The 24436-nt window shown below is 40.3% G+C and overlaps 1 protein-coding gene across 1 annotated transcript in view; it reads right to left on the bottom strand.

The window, feature by feature from the left end:
• Positions 1 to 24436, bottom strand: part of brinp2 (bone morphogenetic protein/retinoic acid inducible neural-specific 2) — a 267201-nt gene that overhangs the window by 3894 nt on the left and 238871 nt on the right. The window contains exons 7-8 of the mRNA XM_038308587.1: positions 4061 to 4283; positions 258 to 564 (exon numbers count right to left, since the gene is read on the bottom strand). Of these exons, the coding sequence (XP_038164515.1) occupies positions 258 to 564; positions 4061 to 4283 (530 nt within the window). The remainder of the gene's footprint in view (positions 1 to 257; positions 565 to 4060; positions 4284 to 24436) is intronic.

The following is a 24436-nucleotide window of genomic DNA, read 5'->3' as shown; positions in this document are numbered from 1 at the left end:
TTTGATCATAATAGAGTTTCCTAAGGGACATTCAAATGTTTTTTTAGAGATATGTTTATATTTGAGATTTTTGTCTAACTTTGCTTTTCGAAATTTACGGAAAAGTTGATTGAATTAATTGAATAATCCCATCCTTACAGCAGAATCTCTTGAATAGATCCCTAGAGGCCCAAAGTTACTGACGTTTTGTCTACGGTGAATATGTTTTAACTTTTAACTGAAATAGTAAATATGTAGATAGTAGAAGCTACTTGAACCTCTGCATCTGGCATGTCTAAGTCAAAGTTCAGATAATGGTCCAGGGAGGTCCCGATGCTCGGACGACAGGAGCCAAGATAAAGGACATTGCCATGGTGACAGGCTCCACATCGGGTGGCATTGTCAGTGGCACACTGGGAGCAGGAATTAGGAGAGGTGCCCACAACACAAGGGATGGCGCCTTGACAGATGGGTTGGTCCACAGGACAAACACAGCTCTTAGCCTCTTCAGAGAATGTTCCCAGGACTCCATGCTCATTGCAGTAGAGCAGAGACTGAGCCATACCAAGCCAAAACCCGACAGGCCTTTAAAGAAGAATGAACACAAATCAGTAAAATTTTAAATAAAAAGTCTAACAGTGCTATCACTAAACAGTTACAGTTATTATTATTATAATGATGTACCAAGGTTAAGATTTATATCATTATAGAAATACAAGTTCATCATACAAATTTAACAGAATTGTATTCTTTTTCTGCATGATAAGTATAACGTGTGCTCAACAACAAACTCAAATACCTCTTTAACTGTTGTTTCATAATGCACATACAGAATAAAATTTTCTGTGAAGCCGGGCATACACTGTACAATTTTTTGTCCCTTTTCAGGCCGATTCACCAGTGGTGCGGGAATTTTTCTGATCGGGCCGAGTTTCAGCCTGATTGTGCATCCTGCATCGTGTAGTATACAAGGGGTAACGAGGGGCGATCAGCCTCTCACGACCACCTCCCGATCAGGAATCGCAAGGTCGGGAGAAAATCAAACATGTTTGAAATTCAGTGGGCCGTCGTGACAAATCCTGCTGTTAAATCAGAACTATGAAGATATTTACCAGAACCTCGAGCGCTGCGCAAACTCTGTGCAAACAAGGGTGTTCTTCTTCTTTATCCAGATTGACATTTGGTTTTTAGACGTACAGTTTTAGCAGATCATATTGAAGCGTCGTGTCGCACAGTGTGACAACTTCCATTGTGAGCTGTGAACTTTTAAAACCCTGCGATTTCATCTCACACTTTGAGCTGTATCTGCATGCAACAATTGAAAATATCGCACAGCGTATACCCGGCTTCAGGGAGGCATTCTTTGCAAATGTTTCTGCCTGAATAATACACCCCCCACTCACATTTAAATAGAGACAAGATTCTTATGGTTTGGTGCTTACACTAAGTTATCTATTTTGCCATTTAGTCTTCATTCCCTTTCTGTTTGTTCTCTCCCAGTGATGTCTCCATCCCATTCTTTATTATTTGGAGGTATGCACATCCTACTGTACATACTTTGTTTTTAAACCATTTGGACCTATTTTTTTAAATTCTACTTTGCATCTAAACTTGTCAACATCTTACTTTTGTTCAAGTCTTTTATAATCAATAACATAATGAGATAATCCATACCTTTAACTAAGGTTGAAGCACTAAACTGGGGCTCTTTTATTTTGGGTATATGAGTGTCAAATTGCCATAACTGGCACTCATCTACCAGAGCGTTAAAGTATATATAAAAACATCTCTGAAGTTATTCTGACAATCTAAATTAAAACATCTATTTGAGATATCAGTAGAAAAACATGTGCTCTAATATTGCTTGCATGTAGAGCCATGCAAGCAATATATATATATATTTTTTTGCTCAATAAATTGTCCTGAATAAAGTCATGTTTCCACTTGGTGTGCTTCCAGTTAGTTTTGCATTTTTCTTTGCCACACACATGAGTCTCTAATAGCCAATTACCGATTTTGTGTTGGGAAAAACCTACTCTTTGTGTCAGCTGGTTAGTTTGCTTGTTTTTTTGCCAGGTCTATGTATCCTTAGACTAATGCTTCCCCGCATTCTCCCCCTTGTACTCATCATATCATATCCTATTCAATATCTTCTTCATTTGATTTCATTATTCTGTGATTAGCAATTTTCTTTTGGCAGCATCCTTAATTTTTTGCTATTAATGACTGTTATCCATTTAGTTGCCTTCAAACTGTTATAGTCTTTCTTCATCCCCTTTCAAAAGATAATTTTACAAGAAAGTAATTCAGAGACATTAATACAAAGACTAAAAATGTCCCTTAAAGACATTAATTTAAATATGAATAAAAGGAAATCGATTTCATTATGATATAGATTTGGTGATATTTTGTCTTATTTGACACAAATTGTGAGACGTGAAATAGTAATAGCCCTTTACTTATTTAATATGGACATAGAAAAACTCTCAGTTTGTTACCAAATTTAGCTAATGCAACCTTTATAAATAGATTGCCATGGTGACTAGATGAATAATAAGTGGGGTGTTTATTTTTCATCAATGCTTGCCACAATAAACATAACAGCAAACTTCCGATTTTGACCGATCAATATGTTTTTGCAGCAAACCTGTATTGATAATAGACAACACCTTTAAACCCTACCTGCCAGTACTGTACAACATGTTCAATGTCTTGATTTATTTATGGCCATCCCATTTACAGAATTGAGAAAAACAGAGTCTGTTAGGACAGAACCGTTTTTTTCACAATAGCTGCATGGGCAATAGGTAAAAAAGTGCAAAACATACGATCCAACTTTTTATTTATTTATGCAAAAATATTTGTCCAGTCTGTTGGATTTGAACTGTTGGCTAAAGGTTTCATGTTGCACTACAATATTCCTCATGGCAGACTTTTTTAGCAATATCATGAGGTTTCATGAAATGTCAAACTTTGTCTTACACACTAAATTTGGTGTGTTACAGTAAGCTCCCTCTATGTATGCTAAAGATCCAAGAGTCTAATAAATAGCAGAAGATCTATAAAGTAGCATCAAGAAAGCTTATTATTATAGTTACGATTATATAAAAAGCATTCAGGAAAATAGTTTTAAACAAGAAAAACATAAGCATTTTCAAATGAGCAAGAATCTTTCTCAAAGTATCACAAAGCAGAATATTCTTAACCTTGAAGTTAAGGCACAATCTACATGACTTTATATTGGTACATCTTTTTTATTTAAAACTCCGACCATATAAAAGGCTTTTACTTTTCATTTATAAAGTATCTGAATGAAGCACACTCATAGATCACAGACATAAAAACAGAAATAAACCATTCCCTTAGTTCTGTTTAACATTTTACATTTTTAACCATCAAGCTTTTTTGGAATTCAGCCCTATGCTTTCTCCTATAGATCACTAGAAACAAAGTAAATTTGCCCTGTTGGGACAATTTAAGCTGCCTACACCCCAAATGAGACTGCACCTTGGAGAGTTAATTGGATAAAAACAAATCCTCACCTGCATTTATGACTTTGCTTTAAGATATTATAAAATATGATATTTTTAAATAAGGATTAATACAGAGTACTAGCCTTGGAGAAATAATAAAAGTTTGAGTAGCAATAATAAATTCTAAAATATGTAGTTTTTTTTATTATACAAAAATTCAAATATCTCATAAAAGAAATACCTCATGCCTAATTTACATTTACACATTACTCTCCTTTTGGCTTTCTCAAAACAGCTGAGAAAGTTAAATTACTCATGGATTTTTTAACAAGATAGGAGACATCTGCCTTTAATTTTTTGGACTGCTATTTAATTTTGAGGGTAATGGAACAAAATGGAGATAGTATACATGCACATCTGTTTATTAAGTTGAACAAATTATTTTAACTTCAAATCTATTAGTTGATTGTGATGGACTATTTATAAAGTACTAATTAACATATGTGAAGATGTAACAGATTGAGTAAATGTTTAAGATGAATTGAAAGTTACACATTAGTTCTCAGTTATAACAAATTATTCTTCAATCTTTTAGTATATTGATTTACCTTTCTCTGGGCAAACTGATGCGGGGTTGCTTTGGACAGCGTTTGCTCAGGGTGAAGAGCTTCCTTACTATCTTTTGAGCTTTTCCCAGGACCATTGTGGTACTGGCTTCAAGCTGGGCATAACGCTTCTGTAGAGACATGTCAGCTGACCAAAACTTGGCAATCGTAGACACATTCAAAAACCGGTCAGTGGGTAACCTCTTCAGGAAGGCTTTGAACTCATCTGCAAGAAACAAAAGAGATACTGACATGAAACAAATGGAAACTGGCTCATCTCTTGCACTTTCTTTGAGCCCTCAAAACTCTTAGCCTTTAATTTCTTCACTGGTGGTATAAACAGAAAGAATGTGGAGCTAGAAGAGTTTAATGTCTCATTAGAAAATACTAAAAAGCTGTTTTCTGCTAATAAATTGGATTTACGAGGTAAACGGGAACCCTTTGATACGCAGGTATTCTCATTCAGCTAACTATTAAAGCCCCATCATGCTCTCTGTGGTATCACTGCCAACACTGTCATTTAGAAACCTTGATGAATAGCTGTCTGGTGTCACATGCAGATGGACATTTCCATTTATGTTGTAAATCTTTCATTATGAGCCCAAACAAGTTAGGAGTGCACCCATAATCACAGGTTGAATAGAGCAATAAAACTATATGACAAAATAGCAAAAGACCATCTTATTTCTCTGGGTTTTCCCTTTTAAATGGAAAATATGATAAAACTGTCTTATACTATAATTTACAGCTGATTTTGCTGTGGTTACAGCAGTTGTTAATAAAGCACTGTAAAGCAAATACTCATAATTTTGGCTATTCTAGGACAAACATCACTTGCATTGATGTGTTTTAACAAAGTTGTTAGGTTTAAACAAAGCTAGCAGCAGTAATTTTAACACTTTCCTGCTGCAGACGGTTAAAAGTGGCTCTAAAAAATGGTATTAAACATATTGGCTGAATTATTGTTTGACATCAGAGATAAAAGAGGAGAATGTATAAGGGAATTTAACAAGCAAGAGCAAAACAATCTAGAGAAATCAGAGTTCAGCTTCAAAAACATACAGTTCATCGTTGAAACAGATGCACACCACCCTAGTATTAAGACGGTATTATTTGCATTTATATAACATTCCCGTTCAACTCTGACACCACCAGCTGGAACGTATTATTCATTTTTCTGGAGTTTCCATGGACCACAAACAGATTAGTGATACATTTTGTAGATTTTCTCAAAAATGTAACCAATCATATCATCAAAGCAAGCAGTCTTTTTTGTTCACTTGGTGTTTCCCAAGCTACCAGAAAATGATATGACCGATCTCAAAATCACTGTAAAAGAAATTTCTAATGCAATAGTAAATATTAAAGAGGGTAAGATACCTGGACCAGATGCAACTGGAACTGAAATCTTTAGGATGTTTTAGGATTAAGTAGGCCGTCCCCTTTTAGATAAGAATCATTTGGGTCTAGATCTCTCCCCCTTCCTTTAATGTTGCAACAATAAACATATTATTGAAATCTATCAAATCAGCAACACAATGTTGTACTTATAGACCAATCTCATTGTTGAATCATGATTAAAAAATGATGCAAAGTATAGGTATGAGGCTGAAGAAACATTTGTCTGAGATGATACATCCACAGCAGAATGGATTTGTACATTGATTTCACAATATAAGGAGAGTGATGAATATTATTCAAGAGAAAAGGGGGAGTAAAGACAATGCTTTAATTTCAAAACTCTTCAAAAGGATCGAACTGCGATATCTTTTTGAAGTTCTAAAACAATTTGGCATTAGTGGCAATTGTTAATGAACACATCCAAGGAATATTAATCTCCAATTTAGACTCTTTTACATTAACCGAGCAAAACTGCATTATTTCAATTCAAACGTCCCTCACTCCTGCATTACATGTGGTGTTGAAAAGGGTTCTTTACTTCACTGTATATGAGAACACTTAAAGGAATAGTACACCCAAAACATGATTAGGCTTCATTTTCTACTCACCCCCATGCTGAACAACACTCTGGAGTACTTTTTTGATATCTCAAATGCATCTGGAGATCTGGGAGGCTTCTTGCTGTCTGCTGACATTCAAATAATGGAGGTCTATTGTGCCCGAGAAAGAAAGGTCCATAAAAGTCCACAAAAACGTGTGAATATTCCTCCATACTGCTCGTCCAATGTATTCCAAGTGTCCTGAGTGGGTAGCATCCAGAATTTACTCGAAACGAAGTCATTTAGAATGTTTTTAGAGCATAAACAGTAGTGTATAGGATTTCCTGAAAGCGCGCGCCAGCGCGTTCACGAGCCTACGGAAGCCGGCAGACCAAACCAGCGCATTCAGCTCGGCAAAGAACTCATGCTCTTCCTCAACACTGAAGTCCTCAGACATTTTTCTTTCGTTGTTTCTTTCTTTACACGGGTAAACAGCACATTTCTTCTTCTACGCTTGCATTATCGGCAGAGCAGACGCTGAATGCGCACTTTCATCTGGTTTGGTCTGCCGGCTTCTGTAGCGTCCTGAACGCGCTGGCGCGCGCTTTCAGGAAATCCTATACACTACTGTTTATGCTCTAAAAACATTCTAAATGACTTCGTTTCGAGTAAATTCTGGATGCTACCCACTCAGGACACTTGGAATACATTGGACGAGCAGTATGGAGGAATATTGACACGTTTTTGTGGACTTTTATGGACCTTTCTGTCTCGGGCACCGTAGACCTCCATTATTTGAATGTCAGCAGACAGCAAGAAGCCTCCCAGATCTCCAGATGCATTTGAGATATCAAAAAAGTACTCCAGAGTGTTGTTCAGCATGGGGGTGAGTAGAAAATGAAGGCTAAAAATGTTTTGGGTGTACTATTCCTTTAAAGGTGAAAGATTTTCTGAAAAGAATATTGAACTTACTTAGTGAAATTATTTGTTTTGTAATCCCTTTGGATCCCTAATTGTGCATTTTGAATGCATACCCTAAGAACTTTGCAGCAGTTGAAAACAACAACGTTTTTTTGATACATACATTTTTACATTTTATATATACATATATATGTATATATCCATCCATTATCTGACACGCTTGTCCTGAGTGGGGTCGCTAGGGGTGCGTGTGCCTATCTCCAGCTGTCAATGGGCGAAAGGCGGGGTACACCCTGGACATGTCGCCAGTCCATCGCAGTGATAGATATGTGTATGTATGTATATTTTATGACATTTAAATTCCTTTACGAATCAATGCGGTACTTTTTTATTTAATTTTACTTTTTAATTCCATTTAAATTTGTACCATTAAGACCTCATATTGGAAGCAAAGTTTAAAAAGTGTGCAATCAACTTAAAACCAGTAAGTAAATCAGCTTAACTGAATAACGACTCTGTTTTACCCTTTGGCTTGATTAAACTAATCCTGTGTTGTTACAGCTCTGAAGCCAAAAGCCTGCTTCACTTCAAAATACTTCCCCTGTCCATTACACAATATTGATGGGCAATTTCTTTTTCTTTTTCTATTTGAAACAGATTTTTTTTATTTTTTCCCCCAGATTTTCTTTATTTCTTAATGCATTTCTGTTAAACACATGAAACATATTTTTTTATCCAAAAAAAATAGTTTTCAATTGAAAGTCTAACAAAACATATATCTTTTTATGTCTGATAATAGCTGACAGCTCAATTTAGAGCCAAAGTAAACCATACAAATATTTTTGAAACTTTTATATATCATTGAACTGGCAGGTCTCACTGCTTATTGTCTGTTTCCCAACTGAAGGACTTCGGTGTTTTTTACCTGAGCTCAGATTTCATTTGATCATTTTTTAATCTTAAATTCTAAAACAGCTAGAACTATCAGACAGTTTGATAATCATAAGTAAAAACATTATAAAAGCTGTGTTGCCTTAGAACCTTTCAGAATCAGACAAGTAAGAGAAGATTGACTGAAATTATCTTTTTAAAATGCACACAAGGACATTTCAGAACATTATGTTGTTGATTAATAATAAATCAGTTGCAAATTTGGCTACATAATTAAAGTGAATAAAGGTTGAGGGATAGACCTTTTCTGGAGAATGTGGAATGTTTGGTTATGTGCAAAACAATGCAAGGAAGGGTCAGCAAGCAGAAGAAGAGTCTTTCTTAAAAATCCAGGGATAGGATTTCAACTCAAATATTTATTTTTGATGGAAAACAACACATGTCGACTAAATTACACGGGGACCATCAATGGCACAAACAGCAACTCAGTTTAACACCTTGTTCTAATCCTGCCAACACTCTTAGGGCAATTATATGTTCCATTACAAAACAGTGGCTGAATAACATGCCAGTTATGAAGGCAACAATTTCTCTTTCTTCCAGGGCCAGCTTAGTGAGACCTTTTTGGTTTGTTCTGGGTCTGCTGGAGAATCTCATGTGCTCCTTTTGGCATGAAGAAATCTGCAGCTGAGCTGACCCGAGCTGAGCCAAACTGACAAAACTCAAGCCTATTACAGTGCTCAGTGATCCCAGATGACACAATTGGTCAGGTTCCTTCGATCCCTCTCTTTGTGCTCGTCTGCCTTTTCCCCTCTGTGATTGTTCTCTACTAGACAAGATGAGGTTGTTTCTCTCCTGAGTCGTATGCCTTAGTTTGCTTGGGTTTGTGTGCCTTAGCTTCTTGTCTTGCTTCCTGGGCTTCCAGATAACTTTCTTACATGTCTTGTCAGCTCTATTTTTCAGGTTAAAAGTGCAGATTTTCCTTTTTTCATTTACTCAGTAAACAAGTGCTTCTGTTGCGTGCTGCTTTTTGGGGCAAACTTTTAATATATGCTGCTCAGTTATGTCTCTTTTTTTTGACAAAGGTATACAATATATTGGTATATTGGATCTTATATTGGATCTGTATATTGGATCTTAGAAGTATACCAACATATGTTGTAATTCAAAGTTTGTTTCTTAAAGTGATTTGAGACCTGGATAAATATTTTGAAATCAAATGAATATATCAGACTGAGGAAACCAGTGCAATCAGTGGAACTCTTTTTAGGAGATTCCAAAGATTTCCTAATCTTTTTTTGGGGGGGCAGTAGGGTTGGGAATTGAAAAGATTTTCACGATTCCGATTCCCTTTTCGATTCTATGAAATGATTCGATTCTTTATCGATTCTTTTTTCGATTCCAATTTGGGGGAAAAAGGAGAACAAACAGTTTGATTATCAGCATCAACTTTGTTTACTTAACTATTGCACAATCTTACAAACTCAACAAGATCAAGATGTCCACAGGAAATGTGAAACTGGAGTAACATCTGTGTTTAAATGAAAAATAAATATACAAGAACAAACTTAATAACCAACAATGTCTAATAACAAATGATGGGATAATAACCTATTTTAAATAACAAAAAATACTAATTATAAAAGAGTAGTAGGGAAAATTAACAGTTATTTTGCAGAAAGATGAGCATATCTGCTTTTTCTGGAAGGATACAGGATCTTTCAGGGCTTATGGTGTCTCCAGCCGTGGAGAACACCCTCTCAGATGGGATGGAGGAAGCCTGCACACAGAGGTAGTTTTCAGCCAGTCAGATAGCAAGGGCAGCGTATCTTGCTTGTTCCACCACCACAGTGTGGCGCTATCCCTGCAGGGGATGGAGGGCAAGCTTTTATAGAGCTGGATTTCCTGATCTACCCTCTGGGCTAAGGAAAGACGGGGCTTTGATTCACAAAGTGACCGCAGCTCGTTGTCTTCCTCCTCGAATAGTTCTTCCAACTTGCGTAACTTGCGTAACTTACGTAACTTACGTAAAAAACGTGACGTAAGTCGTGCTCCCCAGAGCCGGCGCTCTAGGCTCTGGTGCTGCGGGAATCGAAAAAAGAATCGTTCAGTGAGCTGCCAAACGATGCCATGGAATCGGAAAATACGGAACCGGTTCTTAACAGGAACCGGTTTTCGATTCCCATCCCTAGGGGGCAGTGAATGCTTTGATGAAAGCTTAAACTCATCGTTAAGGTAAACAAAACAAGAAACCATGAAATTGGTCACACCATCCTGTTTCACAATTCTTTAAATAATTATTACTGTCATTATTTCCAGTTCTGTGCCATAAAAAAGATCTTGTGGAACTGTGACCCAAGAGCTCCAGTTTGGTTAAGGAAATTCCCCCTAAAGGCTCTAGTAGATTTTTAGCAAGTCTGGTAGATATAGGTTGGGGTAAAAGGCTTCTGTCATGTCACTCTATGCCTGAAATTTAACTAATACAGAAGATTATTGTTTAGTAAACTATGGAAACTCTTTCTGGTTCAGGTGAGTCCTGATGTTCTACATTTGTAATGATAATCACAAAATTTTTGATTTTTAAAATACATTTATAAAGATCTCTATCCTATATCCATGGTCTCCGACCATTCATGAACACAGTGTACCCATATACTTACAGTAATGAATATATCTCTGTAGCTCAAATCATTTCAAACTTTTTTCGTGAACATTTAACAGATCTCAATACAATAGAGACTTTTTTATATTATGGATGTGCAGCTGAGAAATCTCCAACTAATATGTAAGCTGATATGGACTTCTAAAGAAGGCCAATCTGAAGAACAAAGGATTTTAGTCAGTTACCATCCAGATTTCTTAACAAAGTGGCAGTTTTTGATTGTTGCTTCAATAGTTCACAAGTCCTTTTTTTCTGCTAAAAAGAGTTCTCTTTCAACATTCGTTTCGGTATCTCACTATGGGACACGCCCCCCAGCGCTGTCTCCAGAAGCACTATAACATTACGCCAGCCCTGACTGGCTCACAGAGGTGACGTCTGCCACTGGGGAGGGACTTATCCCCAGTATAGAAACAGACGTCACGCTGGTGATCCTCAGTCTAAAACCTCTTCTCGCTCCCAGAAGCTTACTCGGACGGCTAATACAGCAAGTATTGAGCTAGCTTAACTGTTCACAGAGCGAGCTAACAACTCGGTCAACGAACGCTACTCAGTACAGTATTCGGCTGTTCCGAGTTCCCTTTCCACTGCTGGCTTGTCACCAAACAGCAGCAGCGGCAACTAGTCACCAAACTAGCTGCTTTCTAATCTTCGGAGCTTACGAGGCAGCTTGAACTTGTTCTCGCCATGGACAAGGGCAAGCCACCTGCTAGAGCTTGCACATGCGGCAGCCTTATAGCTGGGGCAGACACCCACCCTGTCTGCGCTTCGTGCCTGGGGCTGCAACATGCCCGGGACGGAATAACGTCGCCAGCTAGCTGTGAGCACTGTGCTCGGCTCTCCCTCAAATCTCGTCGGCGCAGGCTAGCGCGCCAAGCTAGCCTGTCGGAGGTGGACCCTGTGATGGAGGTAGCCAACCCCCCACCACCAGTGCTCACTGTCACCGAAGAGGGAGAGCCCCTATTCACCGGACCCAGTTGGGCGGACCAGCTCGACGCTGTCGCGCCACTAACTGACCCGGAGGAAGATGAGGCCGCCCTCCCGGATCTTTGCGACCCTGCGGGCGCAGAATCCGACTCGGAGGTGGAATCCGTTAGCCTCGGGTCTGACGACTACGAGCAGGACTGCGGGCCTTTCATCATCCCACTGGCTGCAAAGCCAGTGGATGTGGGTGATACTCGCAGCGGCTCCCCAAACCTGTCTGCAATGGACCTACACGATGTCTGTAGAAGAGCGGCTGTAGAGCTAGGCATTGAATGGCCTGAGACCTTCACGGAGACCACCACATCCCGGTATGAAGGGAAAAGGCTCCCCAAGGCCAAATCTTCCACCAGGCAGCTCCTGCTGGCTTTTCCGGAGTGCATTGAAGAAGCGACCCGGTCCTGGTCCAAACCTCTCACCGCTAAGAACCCCGTCCTGGGAGGGTCAGCGCTGGATTGGGTTGGCATGGAGGACAGCGGCTTCTCACATTTACCTCCTGTAGAACCGCTGCTTGCTTCTCACCTGCACCCATCACAGAAACCTGCAGTGGCGGCGGCAGGACCCGCTTTCCCTTTCAAAGCAGATTCCTTTCAATCCGCTCTGAATGATAAGAGCTACAAAGCGGTGGCTGCATCGGTGAAGGCGCTTAACGCTTCATCTCTCCTTCTCGCTTACCAAGCAGAGCTACAGGAGCAGATGACGGGGGCACCGAGCGAAAGTCTGTGGGAAGAAGTGTGCGTGGTGACAGACCTATGCCTTCGCCTCCACAGAAGCGCTGTCCAGGCCTCCGGAAGAGCCATGGCCCTGATGGTCACCCAAGAGAGGGCCAGGTGGCTCAACCTGTCCAGCCTGTCACAGAGAGAGAAAAACCATCTCCTCGACACACCGGTGGACCCGAAGGGATTGTTCGGTCCTACCGTTGCGGCCATGCAAAAGCGCTGTGAGGAGAAAAAGGGAGAAGGCGAAGCGCTCAAACTCTGCCTGCCCAGAAGAATGCAGCCTCCTCCGGCAGCGATGCCCCGCCAAGCTTCCGCCCAGGCAGCGGCCCGTCCGGCTTACCGCATTCCAAAGCGAACACCCCAGTCGCAGTCAGCTGACCGCGACCGTGTGAAGCACATCGAGCCTAAAGGATCGTGGGGAAGGAAACCTTTCGTTCCGCCGGCTGCACCGGACAACCAAACTGCCTCTCCCGTCACAACGAGCGCAAAGAAAAAGAGGCGCGCTACCTAGGGAGCTGGCTTTGGGACGGGGAGCAGGCACTGCCAGACACCTGCAACCCCACCCAGAAATGTCCTGTTCCAGTTAACGAAGCCTTGTTTAGGGCTACTGAAACGGCCTGCAGAGCCAGAGTTAGAGCTCACAGTTCAGAGCCGGTTGAAGAGGAGGAAGGTGACCCACCCGGAGAGCTCGTTGGAGCCACAGTGGTTTACAAGCACACACCAGTGCCCAAACACTCTTTTTAAGCCCTTCAGAAAATGTTTAATAAAAATATATCCTGGCGCACAACCAGGCCAAGAGCCGAGGGTGCAGCCACAACCAAAAAATATGGGAAACATATTGAAAATGACACAGGAACAGAACACAGCCGTGCGGCTGCACATGAGGCCACAAGGTTGAGCCCTCGCTCCACGTTTGGCACAACCGGCCGCTATCTCTGCAAAAGAGGAAGCGGATTCAGGGCAGCCGCGGATGAACACCACAGCCGTGCTGCAGCTCCCTCAGCTAGTACCGCCAAGAGCTCGGTCAGGAACACACCTTGGCCCACTAGCCGGCAAAAGCCAGCTGTGGCGAGCGTGCGGGGCATCGGACTGGGTAATAAAGACTGTGTCCAGAGGATACAGGCTCCAGTTTGCCACAGCCCCACCCCGTTTCAGTGGCATAGTACAATCTCATGCTCGGGGGGAACATGCACACATCTTGCAGGAGGAGATAATTTCCCTGCAAAACAAAAACGCAATCCGGCTGCTTTCCCAGGAGGAAAGCGAGGAGGGATTTTACTCCAGGTACTTCCTCGTCCCGAAAAAGGACAGGGGTCTGCGACCTATATTGGATCTGCGAGCTCTGAACACATATCTGAGAAAGTATACGTTCAGGATGCTGACCCATGCAGCTCTGATACGGTTTGTTCGCCGCGGAGACTGGTTTATCTCCGTCGATTTAAAAGACGCGTACTTTCACATCCCTATATACCCTCCTCACAGAAAATATCTCAGGTTTGCATTTCAGGGAAAGATGTACGAGTATCTCGTACTTCCCTTTGGCCTGTCGCTCAGCCCACGGGTGTTTGTAAAATGCACCGAGGCTGCAGTCGCTCCTCTGAGGGAGAAAGGCGTACGCCTGGCAACTTATATAGACGACTGGCTTATTGCAGCTCCGCTAAGCATCTCTGCGTCCTGTACGCAGAGATGCTTACGTCTCATCTGGCGGCTCTAGGTTTCTCGATAAACCGGGAAAAGAGCATTCTAACCCCGGTGCAAACAATCACTTTTATTGGCCTGTCCCTGAACTCCAACGAGTTCAGAGCGCGCCTTTCGGTGGAAAGAGAGGAAGCCTTTCGGGCTTGTCTGGCACTCTTTCGCAGAGGCGCGCATGTGAAACTCAGGCTCTGCCACAGGCTGTGGGGTCTGATGGCGTCAGCGCTGGCCGTCATCCAGTTAGGCCGTTTGCATATGCGCCCTTTTCAACGCTGGGTTGCGTCCCTTCGGCTGAACCCGGTCCGACACGCTCACCGCAAGGTGATAATTTCTCCAACATGCGCACGAGCTTTGAGCCCGTGGAAAAGCCCCACATTTCTCAATACCGGGGTTACCATGGGAACTATCCAAACAAGGAAGGTTATCACCACAGATGCCTCGTTGACAGGCTGGGGTGCCACGCACGAGGGCAGGATGGTCAATGGCACATGGAGCTCTCTGACACAGACAGCTCACATAAATTGTCTGGAGCTTCTGGCCGTGATGCTGGCACTAAGACACTTTCTACCCTTCATCAGAGGGCACCATGTTTTAGTGAGGACAGACAATACAACGGTGGTCGCTTACATCAACAGACAGGGTGGTCTGCGCTCTCATCAGTTACACACGCTGGCACACAGACTGATAGTCTGGACCAGCTCACGCCTGCTGTCACTGAGAGCGATCCATGTACCAGGAGTCATGAACAGGGGCGCAGACTTGCTATCAAGAGGCAATCCCCGCTACAGGGAGTGGAAACTCCACAGCGAGGTTGTAGCTCAAATTTGGGAGAGATACGGCCATGCGGAGGTCGACCTCTTTGCATCAGAGGAGAATGCTCACTGCCCAAGGTTTTTTTCCCTGACCAGAGAAGGTACTCCTCTGGGACTGGATGCACTGGCACACAAGTGGCCACAGGCTCTACTGTATGCCTTTCCCCCACTGGAGCTCATTACTCCTACACTCGCCAGAGTACGGGCGGGGAAACATGTACTCATTCTTATAGCCCCCCGTTGGGCGGGGAAACACTGGCTAGCAGAGATCTTCCAGTCACTGTACGGCACACCATGGCGGCTTCCTCTTTGCAGAGATCTGCTGACGCAGGCTCGTGGAGAGATATTTCATCCTCATCCAGAGCGTTTAGCTCTTTGGGCCTGGCCTGTGAGAGGGTGAATCTGACTGCCAATGAGCTCCCTCTGAACGTCATTAAAACTATTCAGAGTGCAAGAGCTGTTTCCACAAACAGCGCATATGAAGGTAAATGGCGTGCATTTGAAAGCTGGTGCACAAAAACCATGGTGAGCGCCATGCAGAGCCCTGTGCCACTCATCCTGACATTCCTGCAGGAGCTTCTGGATAAAGGCTTGGCATTTTCCACTGTGAAGGTGTACCTTGCCACTATCTCAGCTTGCCATATTGGTTTTAGTGACAAAACAGTAGGGCAGCACCCATTGGTGTGCCAGTTTATGAAGGGCGCCCGACGACTCCGCCCAGTGTCAAGGAGCTTAACTCCCCCATGGGACCTACCGGTGGTACTTGAGGCCCTATCATGTGCACCGTTCGAACCGTTGCATCAGGCTGAGCTTAAAATACTGTCGTTTAAGACGGCTCTGTTAATTGCTCTGGTCTCTGCTAAGCGTGTGAGCGACCTCCACGCGCTTTCAGTGAATCCGTCCTGTATGCAGTTCTTCAGTGGGGACTCTAAGGTGGTACTGAAACCTAACCCTGCGTTTATACCAAAGGTTATTAACCCCGCTCTGTCATGCCGCCCCCTTGAGTTGGTGGCTTTCTACCCTCCACCATTTGCCTCTCAGGAGCATGAGCGACTCCACTCACTCTGCCCAGTACGAGCTCTGAGGGTGTATGTGGAGAAAACGGCTGGTTTCCGCAAATCGGATCAGCTGTTTGTATCATGGTCCCCGCCACATAAAGGGAAGCCCCTCACTAAACAACGTCTCTCACATTGGATAGTGGGGGCTATTATCATGGCCTATGAGGTTAAGGGCCTCCCACCCCCTGTAGGCCTGCGAGCTCATTCCACTCGTGGGATGGCATCATCCTGGGCAATGTTTCAGGGTACACCTTTGGAGGACATTTGTGGGGCTGCCAGTTGGGCAACTCCTCACACCTTCACTAGGTTCTATAGGTTGGATGTTACTACACCCTCACTGGCCCACGCGGTTCTGGGTGTAGTAACATCCACCTTTATAAGTTAGGTCCTCGAGTAAGCTTATCTGGCAATACGGGAGTTACAACATCCCATAGTGAGATACCGAAACGAATGTTGAAAGAGAACTTTAGGTTAAGGAATTAACCCCGGTTCTCTGAAACATGAGTGAGGTATCTCACCAGATCACCCTCCTTGCCTGGAGCGAGGAAGAGGTGTGCTTACGAGACTGAGGATCACCAGCGTGATAAGTCCCTCCCCAGTAGCAGACGTCACCTCTGTGAGCCAGTCAGGGCTGGCGTAATGTTATAGTGCTTCTGGAGACAGCGCTGGGCGGCGTGTCCCATAGTGAGATACCTCACTCATGTTTCAGAGAACCGGGGTTAATTCCTTAACCTAAAGTTATGTAGAGTGATCCATTTTGGAGCTAAGATCAGCAAATTCTGCTCGCTTCTGATTTGGTACTCCTTCCCTCCTTTTAATTTCCATCCATTCTTCAATCATTAATTAACTTAAAGAGATTTTACCTTCATTCTTCAACCATTTAACAACCCCCTCCGTATTTTATGCTTCCGTTTATTTTTGTGTGTGCTGCTACATCCTCTAGTTCAACTCTCACTTTCAATTTAACACATCTTTAGCAATCATTTCCAGTCTCATTAGGCTGGAGGAATTTGTCTGTCTATTTTCCACCCTCTTCTTGACATTTATGACTATGCTCAAAATTTATGGTCAATTTTGCCCACTCAAAATCTATCAGATAAAGAGCCAGGGGTGTTATTTTCCCTAATGGGTGACAACCCGGCCTTGAAATCTTAATATCTGTGCTGTTTAAATGATTCATGCCATTTTCAAGCAGAGATGGCAGTTAAGTGACTGGCTGGCAGAAGCCTGGTGGTTGTCTGTATATTCTGTAGAGAAGCAGTAGCCTGAACAGTCAGTAATGGAATTTGAGAAATCCTGAGAGCCAAACAAGCAACTTAGCTAAATTTCTAATTACATAGATTAGAATTGTACTAAATACTGAATGGATTGTTTTTCAGTAAGTTACTAGAATATAGTTAAATGTACAGAAAATACTTCATTGGTTTAAAAAAGGAGGATCCACAACATGGTACAAATAACTGATTATCCCTAAATATAGAAAGCCAAGTTTGGGGATTGATAAAATATCTTAAATAGTAGAAGCAGTTGTTGGAACTGGTTTTCTTGACAGATGAAACTGGAATGAAGGGAAAATATTAAAGTTTAATTTGGCATGCCAAGTAAAACGAAAGTGAAATTTCATTTCAAATTGCTAGTACAGAATGATATTCCATCCTTTAATAAAAAAACAATAGCCCTTATAACAATAGATGGCCCATGACTTATTTTTAAAATGTATTAATTGCAGTATATGGAGGACCAACTCTGCCATATTTAAGAATAAATACAGAAATAAATAAATGCTCACTAAATAAATAAGCATACAATTAACTGCGCCCAAAAATATAATAAACTAATAAATGTAGGTAAAAATTAACTCATACAGTGAGACATAAATTCATGAATCTATTTTAATTAGCTTCTGTATTTATTCGCCTTTGCAATAATTACCTTATCTATTTATTGTCCCTTATAATCTTGAACTTAATTTATTACTTATCTTTTTAAGTATTTTTTTATGTGTATGATATCATGTTTTTGTCTGTTTTATTCTTCCTTTGTATTTTTTTACACAATATATTTCTTCCTGTCGTTTTTACATTACTGTATGCATTTCTGCCTCATTATGCAAATGAGGAAGGGGTATTTCTTAGAGGGTCAACTTCTGCCCAGAGGGGAGCCTGTGCTTAGGGTGTTGACATCAGAGGTGTTCTGTCCGACCCAGACTGACTGAGGCCTCTGAATGCATATTTGATATAGTTATTAGGATAACTATGATATGATAGTTAATTATAATATTGTAACTTTTTAACTTTATCTGACAAAGATGCACAAAGGAACCCTGAAAGAAAAAAATAAGTTTATTTGCACAGTATTAACAGCCTGCACAGAGAGCATGCTGTCTGCAGGTAAGACAGCAGAGAAGTTCAGCTGTAACTGGGGCTAGAGGCATGTTGTCTGGTGAGAGTACCATTTCTATTTAAAGGTGATGGAGCCGCAGCCTTACCCAAGGCACCAGGGGTCTTCTAGCTATTTTCCTATCTACGTGCAGCGCAGTAAGGCTTAAGTATTTTACCAGAGCATTAAAATAACCTTTAAAGAAACTGCATCAGTGGCTAAAATAGTTTGGGGGAATGGCAAGAGAGGTTTCTTCCCCAATACTTCAATGGCAAATTGTACGCATGTAATAACAGAAAAATATGTTATGTTGTTTAAAAGCAGAATTTAGTTCCTATGTTTCAGAAGACTTATAATTACTGAAAACTGGAGATCTATTAAATCAAAGTAAAAAAACAAAAAACATTGTTTAGAACTAGCTTTGATTGTTATCTTTTTAATCAGGTATCTTTGGTTTAAATTTGTGGTCCAACTGTGTTCTACTTGCTTAACTACCCACTTATATCATAATTTTATATTTATTAGCTTTTATTCTGGTTTTTATTTTGACTCTATTGTACTGTTTCGTTCATCTAAAGCACTTTGAAATGTTTTTGTTTGGGATTGTGCTGTAAAAAAATATACTTATCTTGCTTTGCCTTAAACAATAAGCCTATGTGCAGCATTTATAATGTTTTTTGTGAAAGGATTGTTTTTGGCCATAATTTTATCCATCAGTCACAATTTTGTGAACATTACTCAATCTTACATGCCAAAACTATAACAAGGCATAATCTAAACAATATACATTTTTCTGTTTATAAGGAAACAGTTATTTCTTAGTGGAAAGCATTTAACATAGTAGATTATCTCTATAGTACTTTCTTTGCCACATGTGCTGCAAAGATGGCCCATACCATAAAATCCCTGCCTCAGTTACCATGTTAACATGTACAGATGGATGATTCCTCTACTGATACCCACTTCACAATTGAAAAGGATGTACTGACTTCTTTCCAGGAATGTAAATACCCCTAGCTATTGTCAAACTGTCTCTATTATAAATGGGACCAGAACTAATGGTTTGACATTCCTTTCACAGCGAACACAATTGTGTCTCAAACATCTTTCTTGCCGTTGTTGTGGGGAACTCATCTGTCAGTCACATCTCACTGAAGAGCCTTTCATTAAGTCCCTCATGATTTCCCGCAACAGCAACTTCAATAATTATTCTGCTTCCAATGTGCTTTTAATTTGATTGCAAAGATAAAATGTTGCTGGTGTTGGGAAGTCTGCAGGCAAATGTTGCAGAACTCTCTCTTTGTATTTTATTCTGTCGCACTGCCTGCTGGGGGATGTGAAGTGGAAAACAGAGGGTCCAGAGCTTTCGACAAAGCTGCTATCTCCATCACTTCAAAGTGTCTGTAACACATTAAAAGCTCCATCCATCATACATAGCTGACACTGCTGCTCACATAATAGTTAACAGAAAGATTTTTTTTTTTTATCTTTAGATCCTCTGTATTCAAAACTTAACTTTAAATAGTTTTGAGGCATTTGAATCACACTTCAGTGAACTCATTTATCTCCCAGAACATTGGCTAAGTATATATAAAAATAACGAACATTATATAGAAACGTACATATCCCTTTAACTACTATAATTATAAGAGATTTTGACTTTTAATTGTAGTGAATCATTCAGAGGACTACAGAAAGAATAGCTTTCAATGGAAATTGAGGAAAGTTGCAGTATGTGAAAATATACATTGTAAACTCTAAAGTGCAAGCTTTGTTACACAAAATAAATGCTGTGTTTAAATAGTTCTGTTCTCATGAGTTCTGACTAAGATAAACAGTCAAAAGAAAGTTATCCTTTTTAATGTTCAGTGCATATCCAGGAAGGTGTCGACGAGATCAGATAGAGAGAAGAAGACAGCAAGATCGGTCTTACAAAACTGAGTAATTATCATACACTCTAATTGCATTTCTTTTTTAATCTAGTAAAGCCTTTTGTTTTTAGATTAGCTCCTAACCCCCGGAAGACTTGCAGTTTTTTCCAAACATCTTTAATTAGAAAATCCTTTAAGAGGACAACTGCACTCTAAGTGCTTGCTTTATAGTAAACTTATATATTCAGAGGCGAGCAAATGCTGAACTATCCATCACCAGCAGACTAATTAAAATTTAAACCATTTTTAAAGATTAACATTCAAGCTTTCGGAGCCTTATACTTTGCAGCTATTATATGTTCATGTTGGCAAGTCATGCTTATGACTCAGCATTTGCCCAACTCTACCACCCACACCGTGGGACTTATCGTAAGTACACTGTTGACATTTTCCAACCACTGTAAGTTTAGCTATCAAATGATAAAAATCTGACTTGTGAGAAAAACTTTGCAGCTTGTACGAGTGACCTGATTTACACTCCTTTCAGCCAGTCAAGAAAACGTTGACCTGAATTTCACATTTTTAGGACATCATGCTCCAAATAGAAATTTGATTAGTAAATTAAAATACAGATGGAGATAGTGGTGGAAAGCAAGGGAAAGGACATTTTTATATATTTTAATCACAGCATGCAGTGCATGTATACCTTTCCTGATTCTGTGGTGTCGTATGAAATAATTTGGTCTACCTTTACTGTTTATCTAAATCACCTTACTGGAATATGAGAGGTTAGATAACAAAAAAATTAAATAAAATCCCATAAAAAATTTAGCATTTTACCAAATTACATTATGTGAAAAAACATTTTCATGCGCAAAAAAGACTGTCATGTTGTAGGAACATACAAAATGGAAGGTACAGTAAAAAAAATACATTTCATTTATTTAAACAGACACTTGCATCTGCAGACAGGTTTCCCAAATAAAATCTCATGGATATTAGAATTATATGTTCACTGTGGACAAATCATTCTAACTGCCCAAGAGGTTTAGTTGAAATAAAGTCACTGTTTCTTGGCTTCCAAGCTATTCTGCATGTGTAGTTAGCTGTTGTTCCCGCCAGCAGAGAGAAAGGAGAGCTCATGCGGAATCTCTTATGGGGAGTTATATGAAGCAGAACATGTCTCTCCTGTGTGGCAATGCAGCTTCTGTGAGCTGTGCCCCTTTCAAACTGCCGTTGTGTACGGACTGTTTGTACACAGTTAGCTGTATGTTAACAGATTCGCTTTTGGTTAATAATGCTACAGAAACTCAGTATAAAAAGATTAGACGGCACGGGATTGGATGGGGACATCATAATGCGGCTCATAGTTTGAGCGAAAGAAAGAGGAAGATGTTTCAGTAACTGACACATTTTGTGAAATAAATTAACTGAGCTCTGAGCGTTGAGCTCTACTCATCAATCAGACATATGTGAGTTCTAATCAATGCCATCTCCTTAGGGATGTTCTCCTTATGGCTTGTGTTGTGCAAATATGACCTAAAAGCTGTCTAAGAATTGTGTTTCATAGCAGGAAACATTTATACTGAGAGGAAAATGTAAAAATCTTCAACTATCTTACTGGAATTGTTTATGTAAAAAAAGGACCTGATTTAGATAACTTGTAAGGAAGATGGTAATGGAGTTAAATTCCCATTAGAATAGCAAAACAAACTGCATTAACCTAAAATAGCAGCAAAGCTGTCCTAACTGGATATCAGTATATGCAATAGAAAAACCTGGTTCAATCTAGGGCTGGGCGATAATTCAATAACGATATATATCGATCTAGACGTGTGGCGCAATAGAAAAAAAGAGGGTCGATAAAAGTTCGATAAAAAACAAACGCAGTTTTCCTTCCTTCTCATTGTAGCCTAGCATGTAGGTTTATGCTAGTCACTGCTTCCTCCCAACCAATCACAATCGCGGACCCAGGCACGCCGTCACAAAGCGCCGCCCTCTCAGACCACAACACAGAGCACATGAAGATGCAGCAAGGAGAGGCGGAGGAAATTGTTCCAAAGAAGGTTTTTTTTAGTTTGCCAGTTTGGCAGTATTTCGGTCATGGCAAGTCGGACCAAAAACAAACAACAATCATCTGTAAAATGTGAAGGGAACCAGTGAAAACCAAGTCTGATAACACAACCAACTTTTTTTTTTTTTTTATCATCTCAGCCGCTCACACCCGCAGCAGTACGAGCTGTGTAATCCCCGGCGCGGCTCTCCTCCGAGGAATCTTTGGGAATTTCGGGAAAATATATATATATTTTCAGTTCTGGGCAGTTTCCCACGTAGTTCTAACAATTGAGATAAAAATGCTGAGGGGCCAGAAACTTCAAAGTAATAACTCAGGTTAAAGCAGGAAACGGGGGCGGCGGCGGTGGGGGGGGCATTTATTTATTTGTTATATTTATTTTGGTCACTTTTCTGGTAGTTTATTCTTTGTCAGTATTTAATAACAAAACTCAGGTCTCTTAAGTAATTTTTCTTTAAAACAATTCTGTTATGGTTAAAAAAGTTGGTTAAATAAAGATTTAATTCGAAGTCTGTGTTTGTGTTTTTTATTAAAATTAAATCATTTAGCAATATTATAAAAAGTCCAGGCAGAGCTGCACATAAAATATGGTTTCAAATCTTTTCAATAATTATCGATATCGATCAATATGCATTTTTTTTTTATCGATAAGCTTTTTTTCTATATCGCCCAGCCCTAGTTCAATCAGCCATTGATAACTACCATTATGACTGTGGGTCTTTTACCTTTTTATCCTGAATTAGTCTTTCCACAATGTTAGCCTATTCTAAATAACAACCCTAATGAATTAGTAAATGAATAGATTTAAGTTAACCATACCATCCAATGTACCTTGCACTCTCCAACCGAGGATCTTTAAAATGCTTCTTTTGAAATAAAGTTATTAACTTATGATGGGCCTCTTGCCAGTATTAGAGTATGACAATCTGTTAAAAGGTCGTTAAAAAAAATGCTTGCAGAGTTTTTTATGTTCTCCCTGTCTCCAGGTACTTAAAAAACCTGACTGTTAAGTTAATTGGTTTCTCTAAATTCTCTACAGGTGTGAGTGTGTGCATGAATGGTTGTTTGTCCTGTTTGTCTCTGTGTTGCCCTGCTATGTACTGGTGCTCTATCCGGAGTGTACCTCGCCTCTTGCCCCTAGACAGCTGGAGATAGGCACCAGAACCCCTCGCAACCTCAGCAAGGATAAAGCATGATGGAAAATGAATGGAAAAATTTTTTTGCCACGACATCCCTACAGTCTACGAGTCAATGAGAATTCAGAAAGGTGCTGGTTTGAAAAGTACTTTCTCTAGCAAGGTTCCCCATTACGAGTTTCTGTGCAGTGCCAATCAACTTAATCAAAGATGGGCTCCACTTTTCTCCCATGCTAAAAAGATAAATAAAATAAATACAATTTGTAGCAAAAAATAAAACAATAATTATTGGGAATTCAGAAGAAAAATCATAACTATGTTATGAAACTAGCATGAAGTGTAGAGGTTTGTTCGAAAAAAACAGCTGAAAACTTCTGCTAAATTCAAAGTTATCATATGCTGTGAGAATCTTGTAAAGAACCTACTCTTGACAAACATAAGTAGTAGATGAACACCTTCTAAAAATTATTTAAAAAAAATGCTGCTGTCTTTTTCTACATATTGCACTGAAAAAGTATCATTATCCAACATTTTATTTTAATATGTTATCTTAAATATTTAAAATATAATCAGAATAATTTAAAAGTTGGTAAATTTTTTAAAATAAGACTGAATCTACATCGCAATTATTTGCAACCAACAACATATTTGTGTTAGACTTTCATCCTTTCTTTGCTACCAAACAGAAAAAAATTACCTGTCCCTGCTGATGTTCTGCCATGTCAGTCCCATTAGAATGCTTTCATTCAAAGACTTAACCTGAAACACCACACTCCAACTTTCTGTGGAATACAAATGAAACAAATGACAGACCAATTCACTCCCTGTCAGGAACTGCTGCAGGGGAAGTTTACTTTACCCGCTTGAAAAATAGTCACTCTGTGCCACAAAAACTCCCTAAATACAACTAGCCTTTGCACTAACACTGCAGCAACTGAATGAAATTGAAGTGTGTTCGACTAAAGCACACAAATCCAAAAATATGTGACAGATCCACTCTTAAGATCGCAAACCCATCGTATAAGTGAGAAATGGGATTCATTTCAGTTTGTGAAACCAATATATGCGCAGGCACAACACATGGGAAGTAACGCCATTGGGTTGGTTGTTAGTGGACCCTTGTGGATGATTGAGACTTGAAGAAAACCCTTTAGTGCTCTACCTCGAGCCCTCAGTAAGCGTAAAGAAGATCAATCTGAACTTGGAGCACAACTTTCCCTCTGGTTTAAACAGTATCAATACT

This window comes from Cyprinodon tularosa, unplaced genomic scaffold (genome assembly GCF_016077235.1).
Source record: "Cyprinodon tularosa strain WSP-4 unplaced genomic scaffold, ASM1607723v1 ctg640, whole genome shotgun sequence".
In the NCBI taxonomy this organism is placed as follows: Eukaryota; Metazoa; Chordata; class Actinopteri; order Cyprinodontiformes; family Cyprinodontidae; genus Cyprinodon; species Cyprinodon tularosa.
The sequence above is the reverse complement of the archived record's forward strand: the minus strand, read 5'-3'. Positions and strand labels throughout refer to the sequence as shown.